At 39.0% G+C, this 27,768-nt stretch overlaps 2 protein-coding genes across 2 annotated transcripts in view; both read right to left on the reverse strand.

Moving 5' to 3' along the window:
* Positions 1-4,317, reverse strand: part of trim36 (tripartite motif containing 36) — an 80,760-nt gene extending 76,443 nt beyond the window's left edge. Inside the window, 1 exon segment of the mRNA XM_055161625.1 lies at positions 3,999-4,317. Coding sequence (XP_055017600.1) covers positions 3,999-4,061 — 63 coding nt within the window. The 5' untranslated portion in view covers positions 4,062-4,317.
* Positions 4,318-24,430: 20,113 nt separating this feature from the next.
* The window catches only part of pggt1b (protein geranylgeranyltransferase type I, beta subunit), a 28,127-nt gene continuing 24,789 nt past the window's right edge, over positions 24,431-27,768 (reverse strand). The window contains exon 9 of the mRNA XM_020920591.2: positions 24,431-27,121. Coding sequence (XP_020776250.1) covers positions 26,964-27,121 — 158 coding nt within the window. The 3' untranslated portion in view covers positions 24,431-26,963. The remainder of the gene's footprint in view (positions 27,122-27,768) is intronic.

Raw genomic sequence — 27,768 nt, forward strand, 5'->3', positions numbered from 1 at the left:
CCATTAAGCCTCTGCATGTAGATAGTGTGAGTGACTGTTGGTGATCCGAGGGGCTGTCAGTGCAGATTGACAGTCTCATGTCTTGTAAACAACGCCCCCTACAGGCAGAAATGAGCAGGCGCACGGTTGATTTAGCGGCGCCTCGTCACTGTCCCCAGCTGCTGCACATAAGACGGAGCAGACTGACTCCAGCCTGCTGCAGTGTGAGACCGAGCCACTCATGCTGACGCTAATTCAACCGTTCCATATTCACGTTCGTTTACTATTTATAGAACGAGAGCCCAGTGCCCTGAAGCTCCCAGGCCCTGACACACAAAAGAACACAGGCCCTGACACACAAAAGAACACAGGCAGATCACACTGTGGGATATTATTCTTCACCAACAAACAGGAAACTTCAAAGTAGAAAAGTGAAGTGCGCTGGTCCGACAAAACTGATAGAAACATTTTTCCATATTTGAAAGAAAAACATGTCTTCACAGATGTAATTTGAAGTCTGAAAAGTTGAGAAAATATAATTAAAGGGCTCATATTCTATTTTCTGACCCGTTATAATGGAGTTACCTGGAGTTGAGTTTTGTTTCATTCGCACGTTTAAGAGGTAAGACCAAGGCGTCATTTTGTAAGTCTCCAGTAAGTCTTAAGTCTTTGACCTCAAGTCCGGGTCAAGTCCCAAGTCCAACACAGGCAAGTCCAAGTCGAGTCTCGAGTCAAGTCCAAGTCGGCTGCTTTGAGCTTCAAGTCATTTCAAGTCTTTAACGCTCCTGCAACCCCTCGGTACATTTTTGTTCATCTCAGCTTTTCTTTTTTATATAAGTTTGGCTTTATTGCACCAAAATTGGCCAGTGTGTGTATTTTGTGATGTATTTTTAATTTCTGTGTTTTCTTTCAAGATCACATTAACTGAACGGTCTGTAATAAAAAAAACTCATACCTGTCGTCCTTAGGTACATTTTTGTTCCATTGACTTCCATTAAAATGCATTTTTCACTCACATAACTTTACCAGTATATTTTTTACTTTTTGATGTATTTTTCATTCTTTGGTGTAGAAAACCTTTCAAAATGTTTTGTTTTAGTGTCTTTTTTATTTTTTACTGTGGATCTTCCATTTCAAGATTATATCAAGAGAAAGACATTTGTACATTTGAGTCCACACTGAAGTCCAGAGACTTAGATATTTGAGGTTAAAATGATCTGGGTGTGTTCTAGAGGAGCCCCCAACCTCTGATAATTTCAACACAAACAAACTAAAATTACCTGAAAGATATAGAAAAAAAATCTATGTTTTACATTTTTCATGCACATAATTTGAGCCTTTTGCTGTCAAAAACAGCATTTAAGGAGTTAAAATTTCCAAATATTATATTATATTTGGGATATATGATTAGTGCAGAAGAAAATGAAGGCACTGATATTAAAAAGTTGGACAAAAATTTGTACTGCAAAAAAATATTGTGGTATTCTTTTCCAGTGTATATTTTAGTCATGAAGGAGCACAGGTGTGATTATTTTAAAGAGGTGCACAAGGGTTAAACCAAAGTACCAAATATAGCTTAGATTTTTGCAATTCATATGAATTTTAAACTAAATTGCACTTAAAAAGTCAGAGTATATTTATATTTGAGTATTTATAGAGTATATAAGAGTTGTAGAAATGCAAATGTTTCCTTTTTAAATGTCTTGACAAGATCTTACAGTGAATGATTACGGCCAGAATAGAAAGAGTTCAGATTTAAAAGTGCTTCTCAAGTCACAGGCCGACTCAAATCCCAAGTCAATGACCTTCAAGTCCAAGTCGAGTCCCAAATCTTAGTCCATTTTATCAAGTCAAGTCTAAAATCGTAAAAATAGTGACTCAAGTCTGACTCCAAGTCACGTCATGTGATCATTCAGTTCCGCTGTGTTTAAACTCTGTACACTTTCACTAGAATCATTTGGATCATTTCAGCCCTGGAATTGCCAACTTACTTTTTAAATGGAAAAGTACAGCTTCATGACATCACAAAGTGGAGCATTTTGAGCTTTGGAGATGTGGACAGACTAATAATAAAGAGTTACTTAAACATGTGAGAATGAAACAAAACACAACTCCAGGTCTGTTTACGCAGCATTTAGTGTGATATAGAGCCTTTAAATAAAATGCAAGTGCAAAACTGAGCATCTAACTGAGTAAACATTGGTGCCATATGTGAAAATAAATGAAAACAGAAAAGATAACAGAGGTGGTCATTTGGTTATGATGTTTATGAGGTAGACTACTAGAGGAAAACACATTCTGAGGGTATGTTACAGCGATAATAATGCACAAATAATGATAATAATTCACTATGTTATGTTGATTCAAAGCAAATCATTTCGATTTCAAGATGAACAATTTAAATTATGTCTGCTAATTTAATTTTAATGAGAGAAAGTTGACATGATAGCTGATGTAAGGTCGGTATTTCAGTACTTATGACGTGCATATTCTGGTATTTGATATCTATCTAATGTATAAGCACGATTACATAGCAGGAGAATTATGCAGGCTTTACAGGAGTAGGATCAAAGTGCAAAATAAATATGAACATTTATCAAGTCCAGACAGAAAGATCCCACCTGTTTTCAAATCTAATCACTGGTTTGATCCCACACTAGGTCTGGGTATCATTAAGAAGTTGCCGATACGATACATATCTCGATACTGTGAGCTTTCGATTCGATACGGTTCAATAAAAAATAAAGGCTAAATCATGGCTGTTATCCTAAAAGTGTTTGTTAAACCACTTCTTGTGCAAAGTTCATATAAAACACATTCATTTCAATCATGAAAACAGTGAAAATGTCAAATGTGTCGCATAAACGAAAACAAAACTGTAGCGCTGTAACAAAATAATTTAGTAAAATACACCAGAAAATACTCTTGGTGATACAGCAGCCCACGATATCGATATTGTATCATCACATTAAACGATACGATATGTGGATATTTTGATATTTTTGCACACCCCTATCAGATACTACTAGCATAGATGTCATTTATTTACATAATTTATATCTTATTTAACAGCAGTTTCTTTTTTATTATTTTTAAGTTTATTGCTATTTTTATTAAGTGTGTAACACTAATCGAAATATCGTGATATCATATCGTCAAAGTTCTCACAATAATATTGTGGACCATCACAATATAACGAGTTGCAAGGTTTTTTTGCTTTAATTAAGAGTTTTGGTGCAGCAATAGCTAAAAAATGACAGAGAACTACATAGACCATGATCCTTTGCTCCATTTCAGTGCAGACTACAAGAAGAAATAACAGTTCTAACACTTTTAAGTCTTGTCAAGGCATTTTAAGAGAAAAATTTTGCATATTAACAGTTTTGTTTGTTTTGCCTCCACAAAATATCGCAATAAATATCGCACTGTGAGATGTATATTGTGAAAATATCGTACCGAGAGATTTGAATATTGTTAAATCTCTAATCGTGAGCCTTCCCACCATATCGTGAGCTTTCCCACAATATCGCAATAAATATCATATCGTGAGACTTGGATATCTTTACTCCCCTAATTTTTATTTTTTTTACTCTTTGGTATTATATTATATTGCGATGTGTGAGCTACTGTCTCCAAAATAATTTCCTTTGTGGATCAATAAAGTCTGTTTAAGTCTAAGCAAGTCATTGTATCCTTGGGCAAGACACTCCCCTTGCCTTTATAGGTAAGGTGAGAGTTGATGAATCATGTAGAAATAAAACTGGATTAAAAACGTGGTGCAATAGTGGAAGAAAGAGCTTGACACAAAAATGATTCTCGCATAAATTGCAATGCTCATGATCCAACGTTACAGCGCTATTAATAGCTGTAGAATGATGTAATTGCATGCTTTCCCTCTATGTAATCGCGTGTGATGTGGAGCGTATGTTTTGCAAGCGTCCAGGCCGCTGCCCATGGATCACTGACAGGCAGAGCACCGCTGTCAAACCCCGCAATAAATCACCCACTCCGGCACTCACCTCTCCGCGCTCGATCCGCTCCACGATGCTGGCAAACTCCGTCATATCCTCCGACTCCGACATGGCTACAGATGATGCAACAGTACAGCAGATAAAAGCGATAAAAAAAAATTAACAAAAAAGCAAAACAGTTCTTATAAATGTACAGCTGAAACGGGGTGGAGACAAGCACACAAACAGGCGCTGCGGCTTTAAAGCAACAACACTAGATCCGCTGGGGAGATGACATCGCCTTTTCCCGAGTCCTCTCTCTGGATTGGCTCCGGTGAGAAGCGAGAAGCCAGTTTTATTTTAGTTGGCATCATCTTAGAAGGCGAAAACCACGCCCACATCTCCTCGGCGCCGTATCTCCGTAGGTCTCCGCGTCCACGCCGCTGTTACGCACCGACGTATCCGCGTAAAAAGCTCACACACTCCCGGTTCGTGCGAGAGCGTGGTGAGATGGCACCAGAGGGACGAGCCTAACCGTATTCCTTATCATTTAACCTTGGTCAGACGCTGATCTTAACCATTCTGTAACCATAACCGCGTGTTTAACGTAATCAATCATGCCGTGTTCCTTCCCGTGGCACCAACTCTCCGTACTCTCGACGCACAGCGGTTCATCTGCGTCCTCCAGTCACCAGAAATACTCATCTCTGTCTAAAGGATTAAAGACAGCGCGCAGAGGGAGGGGACAGGGGTCTTAAATCAGTCACTGTGGGATGTTTACGCATGGCTTGCACCGCTCACGTGCGTGCGTAATGCTCAGTGTTTTTAGCGACATTGAATCCCGTATTTGTTGGCTTCCATATGAATTCCTGGCAGCCTTTCTGAGATACCTAAAGTGTAAATTATAGTTTAAAAAATGCATATATTGTAATTTAAAAAGGCTAGTGATGGTTAACAATTGCGTTATCAAAAAAAATATTAAGTCAGCCTACATTAAAAACATTATAAAAACATGAATTATTCACCATCAAAACGTGTATTATTCCTCCTCTAACACTTAAGACACTCTGTTTATTGTTGATATTTGCAGTTAATAGCTTCAATAATTTGATACACTTACACTTTTTTGACCAGAATTTCAAAATAAAAAACTGTGACACTCGGTTTGGGTTGGTTATAATAATAAAACTGTGAAACAAGTACGTATTAAAAATGTTATACACTAATGTGAGTCAGTGCAGTTACATTTTCTTTGTTTTTCTTTGTGTTTTGGTCATTTTTAAAGCATCTTTTCTGTATTTTTTACCAAAATAAATGACAGTTTCTGCCTCTTTTGACTGTTGGCAAGGATAAAATTGGTCAAAAATAGTGTCATTTCTTGTATAAAACTGGGACAAATCGATGTTTTTGGATAAATCTGCTGGAACAGGGGACACAGGGCTTCAAACTGGGACATTTTTGTGTAAATAGGAACGTCTGATCACCCTAATTTACACATAGTAGTGACCCAAATATCAAACAGCACCTTTTTTTAGATTTTGGGAGGGAGAGCTCTTGTTGTTTCCAAGGTAACCACGTTGCAGTCACGTTCACGCGTCCGTAGACAGTGTGGGTTTTTTGCTGTTGCTGAGCCAGATTAGGAGATGGTAACGGGACTAACGCCAGATTAAGTTGTTGCTTTGTTTTGTTTTTTTTTCCTTCTTCTGGCGTCTCTGCTCCACGCGCGTCACCAGATGGCCTCGTGCACGGCTACACGTGGACACGACCCGCCCCTTTGGGTACGTGGAGAGGGGAAACCGCCACGCGCGCTGCTGGATGTTAAATTAATAGGCAATCTCGTGTTTAGTTCTCATTCCCTATAAAAGTTAATTACACAATCAAATCATTCATATGAGTCAATTTGTGGTTTTCAGATCCTAAAATAGAATGAGGTCAGACTCAGACAGTTTCTCCTGTAGATTACACTGTACTTTGACATTAAATATCCAAAAAGGTTGAACCTGATTATTTTTATAGTGCAGGGGTCTCCACACTTTTTCCTCCAGTGAGCTCCTTTACAAAACAAAAATGCCAGACTGCTAGAAAGAAATTAGAACAATTATAAGAAAGAGGACGAGCTTTTGGGTACAGTTACATTCCTATTAAAACATAAATCACTGTCCATTTATTAGAGCACAAAGTTGGGCTTCAATAGCAACAGGCATATATTCCACAAAATTTATTCTAGATGCCATGTCAACAAAAACACAACTCCAGGTATTTTTAGTCACAACACAACATTATAACACAGATTAAAAAAATAGAGTGATATGGGCCCTTTAAATATTACAACCACCAATAGGTCTTCTTCATAATTTGTTAATATGATTGAAAATGATTTATAATGGCTCAGGTTTAGTGTGTGTGTTGCAGTTTTCAGGCAGAGATGGGCGGATGGGGAGAATGGCCACGCTACTGGATATAAAATTAATAGGCACTCTGGTCTTTAGTGCCCAGTAAACAGAGATAATCACATCATAAAATCAAAAACCTCAGGGCAAGAAGCCTTACATGGGCCCCCCTCTAATATCAATGAATAGAAAGAAAGTCCAATTCTGGGCCCTTGGGACACCCCCGTCTACTGTCCTGATAGTAACTTCTTTTAGTCAAGTCAAGTCATGTAATTTAATTTATACAACACATTTAAAACACCCATAACAAGTTGCATCAAAGTGTTTTACATCAGCGTTTCCCAAACTTTTTTCTGGGGACCTGTATTTTAAAAGTCACAAGTCAATATAATATAAATACGAGTCAAAATAAATTTTCCCACTTGTTTTTTGCTACAGAAAGTTGGTTAGGCAAGGCAGTGATGCTGAAAAAATGAGAAGCAGGATGGTGGTCCCAAGAAATCTCTTACGACCCACCTGAGGGTCACGAGCCAGTCTTTAGGAAACACTGCTTTACACCATGAAACACGACATAGTGAAACAAATATAATATATAAGAAATAAATATAAAAAATATTACATGAATGAAGTGGCTTAATACAGATAAAAGTCTAAAGTTGACAGCTTCAGAGTAAAGCTCATGGGCGGTTGAATTGGCCTGATTCATCAGCCAGTTTCACTTTTTGGAAACCGTCTGACATCAAAGCATTAGGATTCATTCGCTCGACGGTAGGCGGGTACTTTTTTTGCTGCTATTTGGTCGTGACGTATGTAATGCGCCAAATCCCGTAGGAAGAAAGGCAATAGGCTACGTACAGACTGCAGCCTGAAGTGACGCAAATCTGATTTTTTGGCTTCTATGTGACCTGTATCTGATCTTTTAATGACAGTCTGAACAACACAGATCAGATTTTTTCAAATGCGACCCAGGTCACTTGGATATGTGGTCCTAAAACCGATACATATTTAATCTTTTGACATGCGACTTCAGTCTGAATGGCCAAAGTGCATTCATCTGACCTACACGTCATCAACAAGCCACAAACGTCACTATTTTGCGCTGAAGTAGGCGAAAATTGTTAATGAACTCCGTGTCACTGAAGTGAAGCACATCACCACTCACCACTCTTGGCTCCGTCTCCACATCCACACGTTCCTTTCAACGGACGTCGCTGCCGCTGCCCCACAAAACACCACGGCCAAAAAAACCTCGTCCTTCTCCTTCTCAATCTCCTCCTTAAAACAAGTAAGTTGTTCATGTTCTGGCTCCGGTAAAAGAGGAACTTTAAACTCTCCAGGTGCTCAATGCTGCGTCCATATTTGGACAACTTCCGTAAACACAGAGCACGCTCGCTGCGGTTGACGTCATCGTGTCCTCCAGTGCACATGCAGGACACTTTCGGGCCGTTTAATGTTCACACTGGAGTCACATACAAGTCGCATTTAATTGGAAATGTGAACAACCTTGCAAAAACATCGGATTTCACAAAAAAATCAGAATTGAGCGTTAAGCCCTGCAGTCTGAACGTAGCCATAATGTTCTTTCCTCTTGATAAATTTCACCAAACATTCTCTTTGTTCCAGCTTTAAATCCTCGATCTCGGGAATCGTTGCCAACACAGAATGTCTGTCTTAATCTACATCCATCTCGACGCTTTGTTTACTGTTGTGCTGTAACACAAAAGGGACCCAGACAGGCGCTTGAGTTTGACATCATGGCTTCACAGCTCTTTGTTGATTGGGCGGTGCACGGTCTACAACTTCCATGGTTCTTGTAAACCGTCTAGTGTATTCTGATTCCTGACCTAGTCGCTGGAGAGAAATGAAACTGAGCAGAGGAACCGTCTTGAAAAAATGTGTTTTTAGGAGGAGCATGATCTCAGATGAAGAGGGAGGGCATTCCAAAACTTAGGGGCTTTGTGATAAATAAGAGTTTGGTGCTTCAGTTGTTGGTCTGCTAAAATTTTTGCAGTTTCCTCCGTCCGTCCTCTGAGTTTATTTTCCCCATAAACAAATGTACAATCTGACAATTCTTCCATCAAATTCTCACCTTGTTTTCCACTTCAGTTTCAAACGATAGGAACTCCAGCGTGTTGTGATGTCCCGTGAACTCAACCTTTAGTACAGAAATTTTGACAAAACCCAAACAACTTCGCAGGTCTTTTGAAACTTGGACTATAAAGCATCAATAAATCTCTGAAACGCACTGACCTCCAGAGCAGTGGACGTCTCTCGTGTTGTTGTGTAACGCAGGAGCAGCTCTCGACTCGTCTGTAAAAGCGCAGAAGGCTCTTAACTCAAGGATCAATACTCGCCATTGACCAGCGTGTTGCACTGAGAGGAATAGATTAAACAGATTAAGTAAGAGAGTGAGATAATAAACAAAATATGAGTTCACTCAAAGGACACGAGTCGGTTCGGTCTCATGATACAAGAAGAAAACAACGAGAAACTGAAGTAAAAATCTGCACTGATTATAAATGATCAGGGAACGACCACAGACTGTGTAAAGAAGTTCAGCTCCAGTCAAATGAAGCTCATCGAGGCTGACGTTATAGAGGCGAATTTGTTCTGTAGACCAGGACTAAACACGGACTAGACTAGGACTACTGCAGACCAGGACTAAAGACGAACTAGACCAGGACTAGACCAGGACCAGACCACGACTACATCAGGACAAAACACGGACCAGACCAGGACTACTGTAGACCAGAACCAGACCAGGACTAGACCAGGACTACTGCAGACCAGGGTTGAACACGGACTAGACCAAGACTAGACCAGGATTAGGCCAGGACTAGACCAGGGCCAGACCAGGACTACTGTAGACCAGAACCAGACCAGGACTAGACCAGGACTACTGCAGACCAGGGTTGAACACGGACTAGACCAAGATTAGGCCAGGATTAGGCCAGGACTAGACCAGGGCCAGACCAGGACTAGACTAGGACTAGACTAGACCTAGACCATGGCTGAACACAGACTAGACCTAGACTAGGACTAGACTAGGCCTAGACCATGGCTAAACATGGACTAGACCAGGACTAAACACAGCCCAGACCAGGACTACTGTAGAGCAGGACTAGACCAGGACCAGACCAGGACTAGACCAGGACTAAACATGGACTAGACCAGGACTACTGGAGACCAGGGCTAAACACAAACCAGACCAGGACTATAGAGGGACCAGACCAGGACTACTGTAGACCAGGACTAAACACGAACCAGGCCAAGACTAAACATGGACCAGAACCAGACCATGACTAGACCAGGACTAGACCAGGACTAAATATGGACTAGACCAGGGCTGAACACGGACTAGACCAGGACTAGACCAGGACTGAACACAGACCAAAGCAGGACTACTGTAGACCAAGACTAAACATGGACCAGACCAGGACTAAACACAGACTACATCAGGACTACTGTAGACCAGGACTAAGCATGGACCAGAACAGGACTAAACACAGACCAGAACAAACTCTAAACCTAACCCCAGGACTACTGTAGACCAGGACTAAACACAGACCAGACCAGGACTAAATTGTATTGTATTTTACACCCAAATGTGAAATTCTAGTTCTAAAATTCCAGTGCCACTTTTGGTTCCAACGTTGAAGTCAGACGTTTGGAAAATACAGAAAAAGTTTTAGTCACACATTTAAATACAAGACTCCGTAAAATAAAAACGTTTAAATCACAAAAGATTCTGCTGCGTATCCAAATGTGTCGAATGTGTTTATTTGTCGTAAAAATGTTTGTGCCACTTTTGGTGCCAACGTTCATGTTCTGTGCAGCGTCTGTTTGATCTTGTGCCTGGCAAACTCCCCCAACCCCCAACGCTTTTAATTATGTCTTAGTCACTGACCTGGCAACGCGCTGCAAAAAATAACTACACCAAACAGAAGGCTCATTTAGACAAACGCAGATTAAATATGAAATAAATGTTTGAGAATTAAATACAACCAAAGCCAATTCGTGAGCTCAAATATCTGTCCGTTTTAAGCTTCTCTTGTTTGGTGGAGAATTATCTGTCTATACAAAAACATTTTAGGACCTATATTTGACTAAAAATTACATTTTTTACTCCCTTGTCTTGGTTAATAAGAAGATAATATTAAAAACTGTCAAAAATTGCAGGATTCATGACATTGCGACAAGCCTACATAGGAGAAAAAAAACAATATCTAGGTAAGTTAAAATGACTTAAATTAAGAGCGTTTGACTTTATTTGAGTAGATTTAACTTGACAAGTGAAATGATCTACCAATGCAATAAGTGTGTTTTTTTTCATTCAAGCAATATTTGATTTTGTTTCTTATTTTAAGTGCAAAAAGTTGTTGTTTTTATTATTTTAAGTGTAGCAAGACGTATTTTCATATTTTTAGTACAAAAAGTCTTGTTCCACTGGCAGATAATTTTACTTGTCAAGTGAATTTTACTCAAATCATGATAAAACTTTCTTAATTCAAGTCATCTTAACTTGGCAAGATTTTGTTTTTTGGAAATCTGCTCAGGGCAAAACACAACTTGCTTGTTAATACAGTGAGTCCAAGAGCCATTTTTCCTTATAAATTTCAATGTAATCAATAGGGAAAACCAGCACTTATAATAATATTAATGCATTGGATTTATATAGTGGCTTTCAAGACTCCCAAACATTACATCACATTATTCACTCGCTCCTTACCCGATGATCGTGAAGTTACTATTGTACTGATAGATAGAGACATGCACATCCAACAAAAACTGCGACCATGTGCTGGGTCCAAAAACAAAATTGTACAAAAGAAGAAAGAAATCCGCACTGCAGTTTTCTGAAGCTTCCAAATTTGTATTTCAATGACACCACAATGTGACGTTTTGAGTCTGAAGAAGAGCTTGAGCCACAGCTGCCCTGGACATTCCTGCCAATCTGCACGATCGACCATCTCAGACCTCCACCAGCACTCGCACACACCACTGTCAGGTTATGTTTACACACAGCCGGGTAAGTTAAGAAACGAATATTTCACTCCCTTCTTTTTCCAAAATAACATCGTGCACACAGCATCATTTTCAAAAGTTTTTGTTTATATCAACCCACATAAATATGCCATCGAGCGCCGTCATAACTACACCAAGTCTATGGGCGGCACCTGGATTAGATTAAACTTGTAGCATTTATTTCATTACTGTTTTAAGTTTTACTCAAAAATACCTTGAAAAATGTGCATTACTGAGCGGGCTCGCCTCTCCACAGATCTGTTAAAGAAATGACAAAATCACTGACCTCCGAGCCTCATTTGTCTCTGGTCATGGATATGAAACATCAGCTGTGTGTACAAACACATGAAACATGTTTGCACCAAAAGAAATGTGACTGTTTCTCTCAATGCTCCATGATCATCATCAGAACAGTTTAGTGTAGTTCATTTTACTTTTTTAGTGTCATGCACCATTTAGTTGGTGCCCTGCCCACATGGGCTTACAGTATAAAACACATGAAACAATAAGCAGACACATCACACATCAAACATAAAGTTTCCTCTTATGAAGGTCCCAGGCTTTTAACACAAACTGAGCCAGATTGAAAACATTACATTTAAACAAATACTAGACACAACTGACAGCGCAGGTCATGATACAAAGGACAGTAGTACAGAAAATGCATTTCATTTTCAATGTCCTTTAAGTCACACATGTGCTCCTCCTCTGGGACTGAGTGGAACCGTCCCGTCTCCAGAGGCAGAGGCAGAGTCCCACACCTCAGCTGGGCACATACTGACCTCTGACCTCACAATAAGGTAAACACTGGTCACACTTTTGGCGTGTCAGCTGCCTAAAACTCTCACTTAACACACAAACGTGAAACCACTCTAGCCAGAGTTTTTAAAAAGATTTGTTTTCAGAGGTGAAATTGCTGTTTGCGTGTAAAAGATGGGTACAGTCAAAGGGAAATGTCTCCATTTAAAAAAATACCCGTGTACGTGTAAAGGGCCTCATACTTTCATACTAGGCAATGTGGGTGAAGCGTATTGCCTCAGGACACAACGACAGAAGTTGATCAGAGCAGAAATCAATCCTTTGACCTTCGATTTGGGAAACCACTGCTCTAATCACTGAGCCACTGTCGCCTCATGTCATGTTCTAAAATCTCAAAACCGCCAACTTCTTGACAAACTAAATGAAATAGCTCAAAATCAAATTACATTCTGATTTCAAATGGTTTTAATATTTCTTTTCCCAGTGTATTTCCCCTCTAAGCTTCATTCACATCCCTTTGCTCTGTCCTCTCCTCCTGTGAGCGCTGTGGACTGAAGCAGTTCTGGAGTGTGTCTGTGTGAATTAGCGCGGTTTGTGGAAATCATTATTGACGACCGGAAAAAGGATTCTCAGAAAACAAGTGGACCACACAGCGTTTTAAAAGTGCACTTTGCAGAGACACTATATGGGATGTAATTAGACTGTATTAAAGATCTTCTATGTAACTTTTCTGATGGAGGAAGGTCCGCCATCTTGTCTCCATGGAGTTTGTTTTGTTTTTGCTTTGCATGGAATGTCCAATCCACTTTATTTATATTGCACATTTCACAAACAGTTTCCAAAGTGCTGCACAAATACATAATAATAAATAACAATAATACTATAATGATCAAATAAATGCTCAGATTTAATCATACTAGTCTTAAATTAATAAAAACAGTAAAATAAGAGCAAAACCATAGAATAGCAATAAATAAATACAACCAATAAAATAAATAAAAGACACAGAGGACCACACAACTCACATGGTGTTAAAAACCAGAGAATAAAAGTGGGTTTAAGACGAGACTTAAAACACTCTGTTCGGACTTGGAGGGGCAGAGTGTCCTAGAGTTTGGGGCTGACCACGGAGAAGACCCGGTCCTCCTGGTTTTAAGTCTCGTCTTAGGCCCCAAGAGCTGGAGCTTGGACCTTGGACCTCAAAGAGCATGCGGGGATGTAAATTTGGATGAGGTCCGAGACGTATTGTGGGTCTAGTCCATTCAAAGCTTTAAAAACAAACAACAAAATCGTAAAATCAGTTCTAAAATCAACAGGAAGCCAGTGCAAAGACACAAGGATTGGGGTGATGTGCTCTCTTCTTTTGGTTTCTGTTAAACGTCGTGCCACAAAGTTTTGGACGAACTGTAGTCGGTAAAGTGCAATTTGTGAGATGCCGGAATAAAGTGCGTGACAGTCGTCCAGGTGTGCTGAAATAAAAGCGTGCACAACTTGAAGATAAACGGTACATTGGGAAAAAGATCTAACGCTGAACATATCTGACAACCTTTGAGGAGCTATCCTTTGTAAAATGCACTCTTCTTCCATTTGTGCCAAGGCATGGACTTCTTCAGTGTAAAGTCCTTCATCGGTTGCACCTTTCTAAGGAAAAGTGAGCCAGATTTTACCCAGACGCAAACCCACTGTGTAATCGCTGCAAGTCTGATACTGGCTCACTTATACATACTTTTTGGTCATGTCCTAACCTTAATAACTATTGGACATCAATGTTCCATATATTGTCTGAGGCATATAAAACTGAAATTCCCTCCAATGCTTTGACAGCGCTCTTCGGTGTGCTGCCCCCTGGTGTATCGACCACGGAGCGTTGTTCTCCCGCTGTGGCCTTCGCTTCTTTGATAGCGCCTCATTCTCTTGAGGTGGAAGGAAGCGATCCCTCCCACACATGACCAATGGATAAATTACCTTATGAGTTTTTTACACATTGAGAAGACGAGGTTTACACTTGCAGGTTCAACCACAAAATTTGAAAAAACATGGCAGCCATTTTTGGAATATATGGACACATATAAAACGGGCACCATACCTTAGCATGGTTGTGTATGCCTTTTTTATTTTTTATCCGTCACTGTGTATTTATCTGTCTTTTGATTATCTGCTGCTTTTTCATTTATTATTATTATATATATATTATTTTTTTTACTTTAGATTTTATTATTACTATTACTGTTGCTATTTTTATTAATCCATTTTATTTTATTATTATTATTATTTTATTTTTTGTCTGTTTTTTTTTTTTTTTTTTTTTTTTTTTTTCTGGGGTTATTTTTGGAAAAAATTGCACAGATATATATGTTTGGTATACGTACTTTGTAATTTGCTATCGAAATGTATAAATAAAATTGTAAAAAAAAAATAAAAAGATAAAAAAGGTTAGACTTTAGAGCCGCAAATGATATTGTCACAGCATGGCGTCGTCTGTTTCCATGGAAACATGCAGGTCACGTCACCAGTCCAAGTTAGATCTGTGGAAAGGCGATACGCTCACAGTAAGAATACATGTTTTTCAAGCGGCCGTTTTAGCAATAACTGTAATTTATTAAATCCATAATAAAATATTCCAGTAAAGTAATAAAATCTCCATGGTGACAAAGGTGGCGGGCCCAACTCAATCAGAAAAGCCCCATAGTGCATCTTTATAGGAGGTATGTTGCTTTTTGTTGCTTTAGAACTTAAAATAACGTATACGTACTGCAAAAAGGGGAAAATTCATTCACAATATTGATTAGAGATATTATTGTCAACGTGCTGAGAGTCTAGTGAAGTTGCCTGCTGTAGTTTGTGGTAGAGAGAGTGGAAAACTTTAGGAATAAATGTGTTTTTGATGAGGAAACAACATTACAAAACGGTTTAAAGCTACGACGTTACAGCACAATATGTCTCCTTGATTTATAATGACTCAAGGCAGATTTCAGAAAAGCCTGTGTCAAGTCTGTGTTTGCCTGTGGCCTGCACGTTCTATGGATTCTCTATAAGCACCATCCATCCATTACAGAGCCGCTAATCCAATTTCCATTGATCAGGAAAGTGCAGCACAGTGACAGTGGACCTCCAATGACAAAACACACAGTCAAGACCAGATGGTGAACTCTGCACTCAGGGTAGAGCTCACAGGACGTATGTAAACTTTATCAGAAAGACTATTATGTAATATCAAAAGTAAACCATAGACTTATTATAACTTATGTACTTGTCATGTTTTATAATGAATTAAAGGTTCTATACTACTCTTGTGTAGCTTTTAGACATGTTATAATTCTGTTACCTTATCAAAAAATGCCTGGAGTTGTGTTTTGTTGTTTGTTGTGTTGTGTGTTACAACAAAAATTAAATATCTCGGGCATATCATCACTGCTGACATGACAGATGATGATGATATGTACAGACAGTGTAGGACACTCTATGCTCAGGCAAATACTCTTATGCGTAAGTTTGGTTCTCGCACAAATTATATAAAGTTGTTCTTGTTTAAATCATATTGTACACTGTTGTACACAGCTCACCTCTGGACTAACTATAAAAAAGCCAGTTTGCAAAGACTGCAAGTGGCCTACAATGACGCTTTACGGGAGCTTTTGAGGAGGCCACGATGGACGAGTGCGACTGAAATGTTTGTTACTGGTCGACTTTTGAACACTTTGCAAGCTGCACTAAGAATTTTAATGTACAGTTTTATCTGCAGACTGAACAAATCAGACAATGAAATAATGATGTCACTCACAAATCTGAGATTCAGTGCAATAAAATATCAGTCCAGTATGTGGAAACAATAGTGTGGTTGTCTTTTTGTAGGAGCTATTTGCTTATTTTGTTGATTCTAAAATTTGTTTATTATTTTTGTTTGTTTAGTTAGCTTACTAATTTAGTTTTGTTAATTTGTATAATATATTTTTGCTATGTTAATATTATTCTTACTAATTTCTTAGTCTAAGTTGGTATTATTTACGTTAGCACCTCTTTTTTGTTTTTGATTTAATTTGGGTCACCTAGGGGATAAAGGAGGGTGGTACATGGACCAGAGTGCACCTGGGTGGGCCTATGGTTTTTTGCCAGTCACGAGGAGAGGCAGCAGGAGTAGGCCGTAAACATGTATTCCTTGTTGCTTGCCAAAAAACTGGAAAATAAATCTTGGAAAATCATCTCTAGTCATGGACATTGATTTGTGCTGCGTAAACCACATACCCATGGTGCCCAAAGGTGATTATTTGAGTTATGTTTAGTTCTGAGTTTGCCCACGCTTTTGTTTGTTACTTTTATTTGACAAATAGTCACTACACTTTTAAAATCTGAATCTTTATTGTTTTGTATTGTCACCGTCCTTGTCTGTTTTTAAAATGGACCATGAGTCCAGAATAAAGATGATGATGTTTTGTTTCATTCACACACGTTCGAGTAGTCCTTTTGTAATACGAGAAAATGTTTTTGTTTACATCCGGCTTTTCCGCACGTGCGCAGTGTCTGGTAGGCAAAAATTCAGTGGGGCCGCTCGTTTGTGGTGACAGTTGCGTTGCGTGTGTCTGTCATGAAATAACTTGTTTTATTTTGAAGTAGGTTTTGCGTTTAATATTTTTGACATGACTTCATCACCTTCTCTAAGTCACTGAATGTTGAGGATCAAAAACATTACTTTGAAAAGTTAAAACTCGCCGAGAACTGTTGACAATGATGATGTTGACTTGTTGATACAGATGCTTTTGCCTACCAAAATGGCCACCGCCCTGGATGTGATGTCATCGTGTTTTCTCATATGTAGCTCGTCCATTACATGGGCCTGGTGCCAGCTAACAGGCGATGTAAGAACAGAAACAAATGCAAAGTTTTAAAATGTTTACTGATAATTGATTGAAATAAATGAAATAAGTGCATTTATTTAAGTAACTGTGGTTAAAATTAATTGTACTTACCCTCTTGTGTTGCCTGTCTCAGGTGTTCCGGCCTGCACCAGCCAAAAAATGCATCATGAAAAAGAAAACATATATAAGTCGCAATGGACTACGAGTCACATTTTTTGGGGGGGTAATTTATTTTATAAATTTAGAGACCAGGAACCGACATTTCATGTTGAAAAGCAAGTTATAGTAATAAGAAGAGAACAGAGAACAACATATGAACAGTTCTTCAGATAACTATAGCGTAAACAACAGAAAAGAACAAATTTACCAAACTCTTCATCTCTCTCAAAATCACTAAATCCACTGAATTCTTCATCCTCTGTGTCACTGTTGAGCAACTCCACAACCTCCACAAGTAAACAGCGCCGCTTCCTCTTCTGTGTCGCTGTCGTCAGACTCAGCATCAGTTCCAGTTAGAATTATTCCGGCCTTTCTGAATCCCGACAGGATGGTTTTGGTGTCACTGAAGTCCAGGTTTTGTCCATCCATCCAGTGACTTCCAGGAAAGTTACATGGCGCACTCTCACAGTTACCTTGAAGTTGTGGTCTTCATCCCCGCTTTCCGCCAGTCCCTCACAAGTTTCTCGCTCACTCCAAACTTTCTTTCTGCTGCTCTATTACTGTTTTTGGCTGAATATTTCACTACTTGCAGCAGGACAGCGGCTTTTTCTGCAGGAGACATGCGCAGTAGAGTGAAGTGATAGTGGTACAGGAGTAATACTAGCAGCAGATAGTGACACACAAGACTAGAGCCTCACGTGGCTGTCAGTTTGAAAATTTTAGTATATAAGTCACCCTGGAGTATAAGTCCCAGGACTACCAAAACCATGAAACAAGTGTTACTTATAGTCTGAAAAATACAGTATGTATTTGATGGAGGGTCCAAAACCTGCTTGTATGCATGGAGATGTTATTTCTTGTTGCCTTCAATCTGGAGAGTTGATGGGGGAGGGGCAAAGGAGTCTGTTTTCTTGGAGCCCAGGGTGTTGGGGGCCCAGAAATAGACCATCGTCTTATCAATTTATATATGAGGGGGACCCATGTGAGGCTTCCTGCCTTGAGCCCCCAAATTTCAGTCGACAGGCCTGTCTGATCCATATTACCATGTTATTATCACGTATCAATGGAGACATGAGCATGGTGACAATAAGGCAATGCCAAGTTACAGGTCAGATCTGCAGAAAAGAATGCCTGTTTCATAAGATATTTTTGACCAATAATCACCTATAATTGAATAATCACTGGATAACATCTCCTTAGAGACTTAGGTGACAGACTCTCCACTACAAAAGTTACATAATGAAGCTTTAAACACGTGGATTGAACCAAAACAAGGTTAGAATACACTAGGAGGCACCGACAGTTTATGTTCAATAATAAATGTGTGGTATGTTTTATTCAGTGAGGGTTCTTTCAGGCTTCTCTCCTTTCCGCTCCGTTCTACCTGCTCCGATTTCAATCCAGACGAAGAGAGGAAGGACTGGCAACGCTTCATTTAAGATGCGATAAGGAAAAATCCACACATCCTGGAGCAGTGAAAAGATTTGGTGCTGAAATTTTCATTATCAAACAGCTATAGTTACAGTTTAAAGCTGCAGGATGAAGCACAATCGAGGCAAAATTGCAGTTTGAATGGACATAATTAGAAAATCTTTCTTTTTTCTAACGATGTAGTCTAGATCTGTACAAACATGTTCTCAAATGTGATTCTTGTATTTGTTTATTAGTTCATATTTCTCTTTTTGTCAAATCTTCTGCTTTTAAAATGTGAACTTTGAACAGAATCCTTTTACTTAAAACATAAATTGCAAATGTAAGTGCAATTACAATGTTTGTTAGAAAATACTAAATAAGATCCTGAGAATTACTTGAGAAAGCATTCCCTGAAAATGATTCTGTCCCCAAAACTGTTATAGTTAATGAGTTGGTCCATGGTAGCCATGACTGACGCCACCTAATGCCTCCACTCAATTTCATTTCTCTCCAGCGACTAGATCAGGAATCAAAATACACTAGACGATTTGCAAGAACCCTGGAAGTTGTAGACCGTGCACCGACCAATCAGTGAAGAGCTGTGAAGCCATGACGTCAAACTCAAGCGCCTGTCTGGGTCCATTTTGTGGTTCAACACAACAGTAAACAAAGCGAGATGGATGTAGACGAAGACAGACATTCTGTGTTGGCGACGATTCCCGAGATCGAGGATTTAAAGCCGGAACAAAGAGAATGTTTGGTGAATTTTATCAAGGGGAAAGACGTTATTGCCTTCTTTCCTACGGGATTTGGCGCATTACATAACGTCACGACCAAATAGCAGCGATTGGCTAAATAAAAAGTGACCACCTACTGTCTAGCGAATGAATCCTAATGCTGCGAGGTCAGACGGTTTCTACGAACTGAAACCGGCTGATGAATGAGGCTAGGTCCATGGCTCTTTTGTTCACTATTTATGTAGTTTTAACTAATGCATCTCTACAGAAGCATTAGGAAAACTGCCCTTATAGAATACCAATGTCCATTGTTTATTGTTCTCTGCATTTGACCCATTCATCAGTATCACATTGGACTATTCTCAGTATTCTTTTGAAGAAGAGAGTGAAGTAAAATGCACTTATTAAGTCAAATAAGAAATAAAAACATATAAATTAACTAGATCATTTAGATTGAGCGTAAAACGAAATTGAACTGGGTTGAAGTTCAGGATGTAACAATAACCAAAATATCGTAATATCATATCGTCAAAGGTCTAAAAAACAGAAGGAACTACATAGACCATGATCCTTTGCTCCATTTCAGCGGAGACTACATGAAGAAATGACTGTTCTAAGCACTTTAAAGTCTTAGTTCTTTGGGTTAAGGCATTGTAAGAGGAAAATATTGCAACAAATATCGTACCGTGAGATGCATATCGTGAAAATAACGTACCGAGAGATTTGGATATCGTTACATTCCTAGTTAAAATGAGTCAAATGTCCGACATATTTTGAAACTGAGTCATTTAACTTATGTAATTTTCATTTGATAGTACAGTTTGGAATCCGTCAGACCCTGGACGACGGTTGTGTAACTCGTTGTAACTGGACTCCGTGCGTTTCTCTGCTCGTGTGCGCTGTTCTTTGTGTCCTTTGTGTTCTGAAAACACCACATCAATACAGTGCGCTGTTCAAAGGGAGCACTGGAGGGTTCACGTCTCAGGCCACTCTCCCTTATAGATTTGCGCTAAAAACTGCTCATAGAATAATTACTTACATCCGAGTCCTAAGATTACACGGTATAGTAGGTCACAAAGAAGTCAGCCATAGCCCATACATCTATAGCTTCATATCATTTACCGTAAATCCTTTAAAAGTACAAATACTTTAAAGCAGGCTGTCCCCAGGTTTGACGACCCCAAATTTAAGACTTTTTTTTACAGTTACTTTGTTGAAATAAATGGATTACATGGTGGTATGTTCCTGTTTTCACATTTTGGGCTAATCCAGGACTAAACTAGGATTAAAACCAGGACTAAACTAGGACTAAAAGCAAGACTAAACCAGGTTTAAAAGCAGGACTAAACCAGGTCTAAAACCAGGACTAAACTGGGTCTAAAAGCAGGACTAAAACCAGGACTAAACTAGGATTAAAACCAGGACTAATCTAGGACTAAACTAGAACTAAAACCAGGACCAAAACCAGGACTAAACCAGGACTAAACCAGGTCTAAAAACGGGACTAAACAGGACTAAAACTAGGACTAAACTAGGACTAAAACCAGGACTAAACTAGGACTAAACCCAGGACTAAACTAGTATTAAAACCAGGACTAAACTAGGACTAATCTAGAACTAAAACCAGGACCAAAATCAGGACTAAACCAGGACTAAAACCAGGACTAAACTAGGACTAAAACCAGGACTAAACTAGGATTAAAACTAGGACTAAACTAGGATTAAACTAGAACTAAAACCAGGACTAAACTAGAACTAAAACCAGGACTAAACTAGGACTAAACTAGGACTAAACCAGGTCTAAAACCAGGACTAAACAGGATTAAAACTAGGACTAAACTAGGATTAAAAGGAACTAAAACCAGGACTAAACTAGAACTAAATCCAGGAACAAAACCAGGACTAAACCAGGTCTAAAAGCAGGACTAAACAGGACTAAACTAGGAGTAAAACCAGGTCTAAACAATATGACACTAACAGTAGGTTGGACATTATTTCAGGCAGCAGTGATCTCATATATAAATCATTTCTCTATCAATAATATTTTTAATATGTTTAAGACTGGGCTTTTTATTGTCTTTTACAAACAAAACTTCTTAAAATGTCCTAGTCTTTTTCTCCTCTACAGTAAACAAAAGTCTGTTCATGGAGATTTGGGCTCAACAGACAATTTGAAAAGAACAAACATGAATTTTCAGGATGTGGTCGCTACGTTCATGTAGTTTTAAAAAGCATAACAATGTCAAGTAATCCAAAGTATTCAGATTACGTTACTCACTTTAAGTAATTTAATGGATTACGTTACAAACTACATTTTGGGATATGTAATCTGTAATCTGTAGGGGAATACATTTTAAAAGTAATCTTCCCAACACTGCTAACTACAATATCTAGAATCTAAGAGCCATGATCCATCTAACGTCTTCCTTCACTCTACTGACTGTTTACTCATTGTCGCCGGCGCCAGAAACCAAAGTATTGTTTGCGCATACTCCAAATTAGACGTTCATTCATGTTATGTGATTTCACATTGTTGTTTTTTTTTTTTTCCTCCCTCCGTTTAACGTTGCGCTGCAGCCTGGTTGAGTTTACAAAAAATTGGCTAATGAAATTTAAGACTTTTGTGAAAAAAAATAAGACTTGGACAACATAATTTAAGACTTTTTAAAGCCTTAATTTAGAAACATGAAATTTAAGACCTTTTTAAGACTGTTAAGACCCCGTGGCTACCTGGTTAAAGACTTACATTTAGATTGTCGTCTTGGTTTGAGTCATTTTCATGAGTGAAACTTAAATTTATTGTCTTCATTTGATCAGGTATCAATAGGGATGTAACAATAACTGAAATATAGTGATATCGTATCGTCAAAGTTCTCACAATAATATCGTGGAGCATCAAAATATATCGAATTACAAGTCTCTTTGCTTGAATTAAGAGTTATGGTGCAGCAATAGCTAACAGAACTACATAGACCATGATGCTTTGCTCCATTGCAGTGCAGATTACAAGAAGAAATAACAGTTCTAAGCACTTTTAAGTCTTAGTTCTTTGGGTTAAGTCTTGCCAAGGCATTTTAAGAAGAAAAAGTAGCATATTAACAGTTTTGTTAATATCGCAATAAATATCGTACCGTGAGATGTATATCGTGAAAATATTGTACCGAGAGTTTTGGATATTGTTACATCCCTAATCGTGAGCTTTCCCACGATATCGCAATTAATATCGTACCATGAGATTCATACCGTGACGATATCGTATTGTGAGACTTTAATATCGTTACACCCCTAGGGATCAAGATAATTTTATTTTATTTTAAGCTAGATCATACCAGTGGAGAAGGCAAGACACACCAAGTAAACTCAACCTGCATATATTAGCAACTTGAGTTATTTGTGCAGTTAAGAAAATAAAAAAGTAAAGATTTCTAACAATACAGAATAGAGTGAGAATCGAGTGAGTGTTTTAGTGGTTTATATTGTTGTATTGACTGAGATTTGCCTCATGATAGATCTCCAGAGACCAACCGAGACGAGACTAAAGAAAAGGAGCCCCAGGCTGAGTGGAGGTTTGGGAGCAGGAGACAGGAGACACACAGAAAAGGTCAAAACACCAAAAAAAACAAAAAAAAAAACAGTCAAAGCCCTTGAGTTGTAGTCCATAGATCTAAAAGACAGAAAGCCACAGCAACGTAAGAGTTTAAAATGACTAAATATTTTTGGAATAAGGCTGCGTTTATATGATGACGGTCTGAACAGAAGACGAGCGTTTTTGGGAGGAAATCTGCGTGCATACGGTGACGCAAAAGTGTGTGGAATTCAATCGATTTCGCTTGCAATTAAAGCATCAAGGGCGTCTTTGGACATTAGGAAATTTTCATGCCGCGGATTTTCATCAGCTCCTCCTTCCACAAAGTTGTCCCACCATCGACTGGTTCTCCAGGTCTCGTCCATATCCGTCTGACTCGCCTGCGACGAACTGGTGCATCCAGAATTTGACAGAGGTGATTGTAGATCCTTCTCTGTTCACTAATAGTACCTCTGCAGATTCTGTACATTTGTTGGGATTTGTTTCTGTGTACTGTATGCAAACGTGTACGTGACCTGAGCAGAACCTGACCAGAGTTTTGTGTCTTGGGCAGTGTAGACGGAAACTCTACCGTGGAGCATATTCAGCTTTTCCACTCTGGAGCTTGGTTTCAGATTTTTGCATTTTTAAGCCCCAAAAATGCCGTCACCATCTAAACAAAAGGCACTTCTGAGCAAATATTTTGTAATTTTTACCCACAAGCATTTTTGTGTAAACAGGCCCTAAAATAACACTGATACCTTACATGGCACGGTGGTTGAGTGGCTATAGCACATACGCTTCACAGCAAGAAGGTTCCAGGTTCTATCTCAGGCTGCTTGGGCATTTCTGTGCGGCGTTTGCATGTTCTTCCTGTGTCTGGGTGGATTTCTTACCCACCAAATCTATTATTACACCAGACTGTCGATGTGAATGTCTGTGTTGTTAGAATAATTTTAGAAGTAAAACCAACCTTACATTTGAAGGATTTGTATCTGAGCAGCAGTGAGTTGTACTTTGATAAAAAGCTCGGCAGCGGCGGACTGATATATGAGAAAATAGTTCCTCAACATGCAACGGTTCATGTGATGCAAGGTTAGATTTATTTCAAACATTATTCTGTCGACACAGACATTTACATTGACAGTCTGGTGTAATAATAGATTTGCGTCAGGTGTTTTGTGGAGTGGGTAAGAATAACTATGGCCATTGACACCAGCGTCCTCTGCAAATACAAGGACTGGATGGAATATTTAAAAAAGTGTCTCCACACGTCTCCAACACTCTGGCTCACTAGGAAATGAGGTCCTATGTCCAAAATTCCAAACTGTCCCTTTAAGCCTTTTACGGGCGTGTCGAATCCTCTCAAATCGATAAGAAATTATTAACTCCTGCCAATCTGCACCATCTGCTCCTGCGACCAACACTCACGCACATCACATTCGTACTAGGTAATGTGGGTTAAGTGTTTTGCCTAAGGACACAACAGCAATTTAAAAATTCAGACCTACTTTAAATAAATCTAAACTCAACAGCTATTCAAACAGAAATATTGAGAATTTACAAACTCCGGTGTTGCCTATGAAAGGATTACCCAAGATTTAGAAACAAGTCAAAATAGATATTGTTTATTTACATTTTGCAAAATACAGGCTTATTTTTCAGCAATGGTTGAGTATTTTTCAGAAATACGAACAGTAAAAAGCCTCTGGTAAAAGAAACAGTAACAGTGTATCGAGTTTGATGTCTGCAAAGCCCACCGTAGGGTTCTGTTATATAAGGGAGAGTCCAATGTTAATCCTAAATCAGCACTGCAAAAAAGAAACATCAACAAGTTTTATAAGTTTATAAGTCTCCCCTCTCTTTGCTCCCCGTGCTAAGTCACTCCCCTCTTCAGAGAACAATCAGAGTGTGTTCAGCTAATGAGACTACTACAAATCAAATCAGGTTTGTCAAGTTGTTGTGTACAGTTTTTTATGTTGCTTTTGTATATTTATGGAGAATCAGAGTCCTGCACTGGGTCGGGTAAATAGTTGCTGAAACGGGTGGGTTTTAACGCTAAGGAATTTCGCGGGCGGGTAGCAATTATGCACAGACGGGTCAAGACTAAACCAAGACTACACCAGGTCTAATCCAGGTCTAAACCAGGACTAATCTTGGATTTATGCGAGAGAGAACCCCGAGCCTTTGGAGCAGGGTGTCTGCAAAACGCGATTGGGTGACGGTTGCTCTTACCTCATGAGGCGCGGAGCTCTGCGCTGGTCCTTTCCCTTGCGGTCACCCAACAGTCTACATGGGCGCACCTCTGAGCCTGTCCCAACAGTGAGTCCTGGCTCACTTCTGGTTTAGTCCTATTTTCGTCTTGTTTTAGTTCTGTTTTAGTCCTTGTTCAGTCCTGGTTCGGTCCGTGGCGTGTGCGTCGCAAAAGTCCGGCATCTCGATCAGTGTTTCTTCTGCTCAGTGAATAAAGCCTGTGAAGTGACGACAGTCAAGTCGCGTCTGTGAATTCATATTCGTACTGAAGAAAGCATAACCGTTTCATTTCATTTCGTGATTGTGATTCTTAAAGTAGTAACTTTTCAATTCATAGTCTGACGGGTGCGGGCGGGTACAAGTCTCCAAAAATGGACCTGTGCAGGACTCTGTGGAGAACTGTTGTGGGGATGAAGGTTTGTGGTTGGAGCATTGGACAGAGTCTTATGCCTAATCGTAAGGAGGGTTGGGAGAGATCACTAAATTGCTCAAACATGCAGGATGACATAAAACCTCTTCAGGCATGTTTTTGATGAGGAAACAACGTAAACATGGTAGAAAGCTAAAACAGAAATGGTCAAAAGTCACATTTTTATATCGCACTTTGCCTCCTTCAAGGCACTCAAGTGCAAAATGCATAAAACTCCCTCTTAATTTTACAAAGACATTCCTTTTTTGCAGTGCAGTTGACAGCGTTGCGTATAATTGTTGTTTTAAAAGCGGCTTCAAATGAAAAAATGTTGCAAAATTAAGCCTGGCGAAATCCCACAACTTAATTTTGTTTGTGGCACATGGTATAATTTTGAAAAGTGACGATTTTCTCGACAAGGCAGCGAAACATGTTCATATTTTCTTATCATATTGCTTAACCCAGAGTTGCTTTTAGCCGAAGCCTAACGCGTTCTCCTCAGTCACTAAAGTGCAACTGGAGACTTCCTGATACCGCCCGTGAGGAGGTGGTCTTCACACACACTGTAAAAAACACAACCTACATGGGGTAAAATGACTTGTATTTTCAATGTTAATCTTGTTTTGAGAAGAAGAGTAAATTATTATAAGAACTGCAGTTATGTTTTCAAGATTTAGCTTTAAATAAGAGCAATTTTCTCCCCAATTGCTGGGTTTCATAAGGCAACGCAATATTTTAAAATCCCAAAAGAAGTAGGCCTGTCGTCATAATTACTACGTCAACTTATTGTTGAGTTAAAACTTTGCAACTCTGCTCTGGCTGAAGTTCTCTTACTCAATCTGAGCTTTATTTTAACACAATCTAACCAGAAATATCTGACTTAGTTGGAACTACAATAGGGGAGCTAATAAGTGCTATTAAACACAAGTCACATATAAAATTCACAAATCACTCACATTATTGTTGAAAATCAAACACCTAAACAGAACCATGAATTGCTCGTATTAATTACAGGCTCCTAAAGATGTTTTGTTTAATCTCATTTTCTATTTTTTCAGGCTATGTTAGAACTTTTTGGACTCGTGTCTGCATTTTGTCTTACTCTGTTTTACTGTGACAGGCCTAGAAGGAAGGCAGAGAAATGACTAAAATGTGTGCTGATAATTATTCATAATAGGCCACAGCGAAAACTGGATCTTGGTGCGATTATGACATCTTCAGCACATGAAAGTCACCAGTTGGCATTTTAATTAATCTGGAGCTAAATACTCAAACAGAAAATTCCTTAAAATCCCCTGTAGCATGATCTACATCAAATTAAGTAAATAAATAATATCAAATCAAGATTAATACGTTGAATTGAAGTCATTTTAACTCCCGTAGATGTTTTTGCAGTGCACACCTCCAGCGAAGCGTCTAAAGCAGGTCCTCGTGTGTCCTCAGCTGTCTGCAGGCCCTTGTGTGTGAGCTGTCAGTGCTGTCCGTTACACTGGTCTCTCCACGTCCTCTGCAGCTGCTGCAGGTGCTCGAAGGCCCTCTGAGTGATGTTCAGAGCCGGGTGGACCTTCCTCAGACTCGGCTCTCCGATCAGGGCCAGGCCACAGATGCCCAGGTACGCGTGGAGAGGGTCTGCAACAACATACAGACATAAATATATTACTTTAAAGTACTTAAAATTACAAGTGAAACTGTTTTATTAGGCAATATGTCAGATTAAGTCACTGAGAAAATAAAGTTACATATTCACCTCTCAAGTCTAACTTAGCCTGATGTTGATGTTAAAGGCATGTATAGTAGTAGTAGTAGTAGTAATAGTAATAGTAGGCTATACAGTCGATTTATTTCATTTCATCTTCAGTGGATTATTTCATTTTATCTTCTTTGAGGCATCTTCAAATATCAGCCTTTTGTAGACTGTTCTGAAGCACTAACCACTTAAGAATTAAGCCTCAACAATATTAATATGAGGAGACTGCGGCGCTAAATCCTAACAAAAACATTTGTGGGTTTTGTAAGTGAGATTTCATAAAATATCTGAACATGAACAAAACTAACTTCTAGGGAGGTAACGATATCCAAATCTCTTGGTATGATATTTTCACGACATACATTTCACGGTACGATATTTATTTCGATATTTTGTGGACTAGTACGCTACTTTTTCCTCTGACAAGACTGAATCCAAAGAACTAAGACTTAAAAGTGCTTAGAACAGTTATTTCTTCATGTAGTCTGCACTGAAATGGAGTAAAGGATCATGGTCTTTGTAGTTCCCT

This window comes from Boleophthalmus pectinirostris, unplaced genomic scaffold (assembly GCF_026225935.1).
Source record: "Boleophthalmus pectinirostris isolate CB_2022bp ecotype Guang Dong unplaced genomic scaffold, ASM2622593v1 HiC_scaffold_4, whole genome shotgun sequence".
Lineage (NCBI taxonomy): Eukaryota > Metazoa > Chordata > Actinopteri > Gobiiformes > Gobiidae > Boleophthalmus > Boleophthalmus pectinirostris.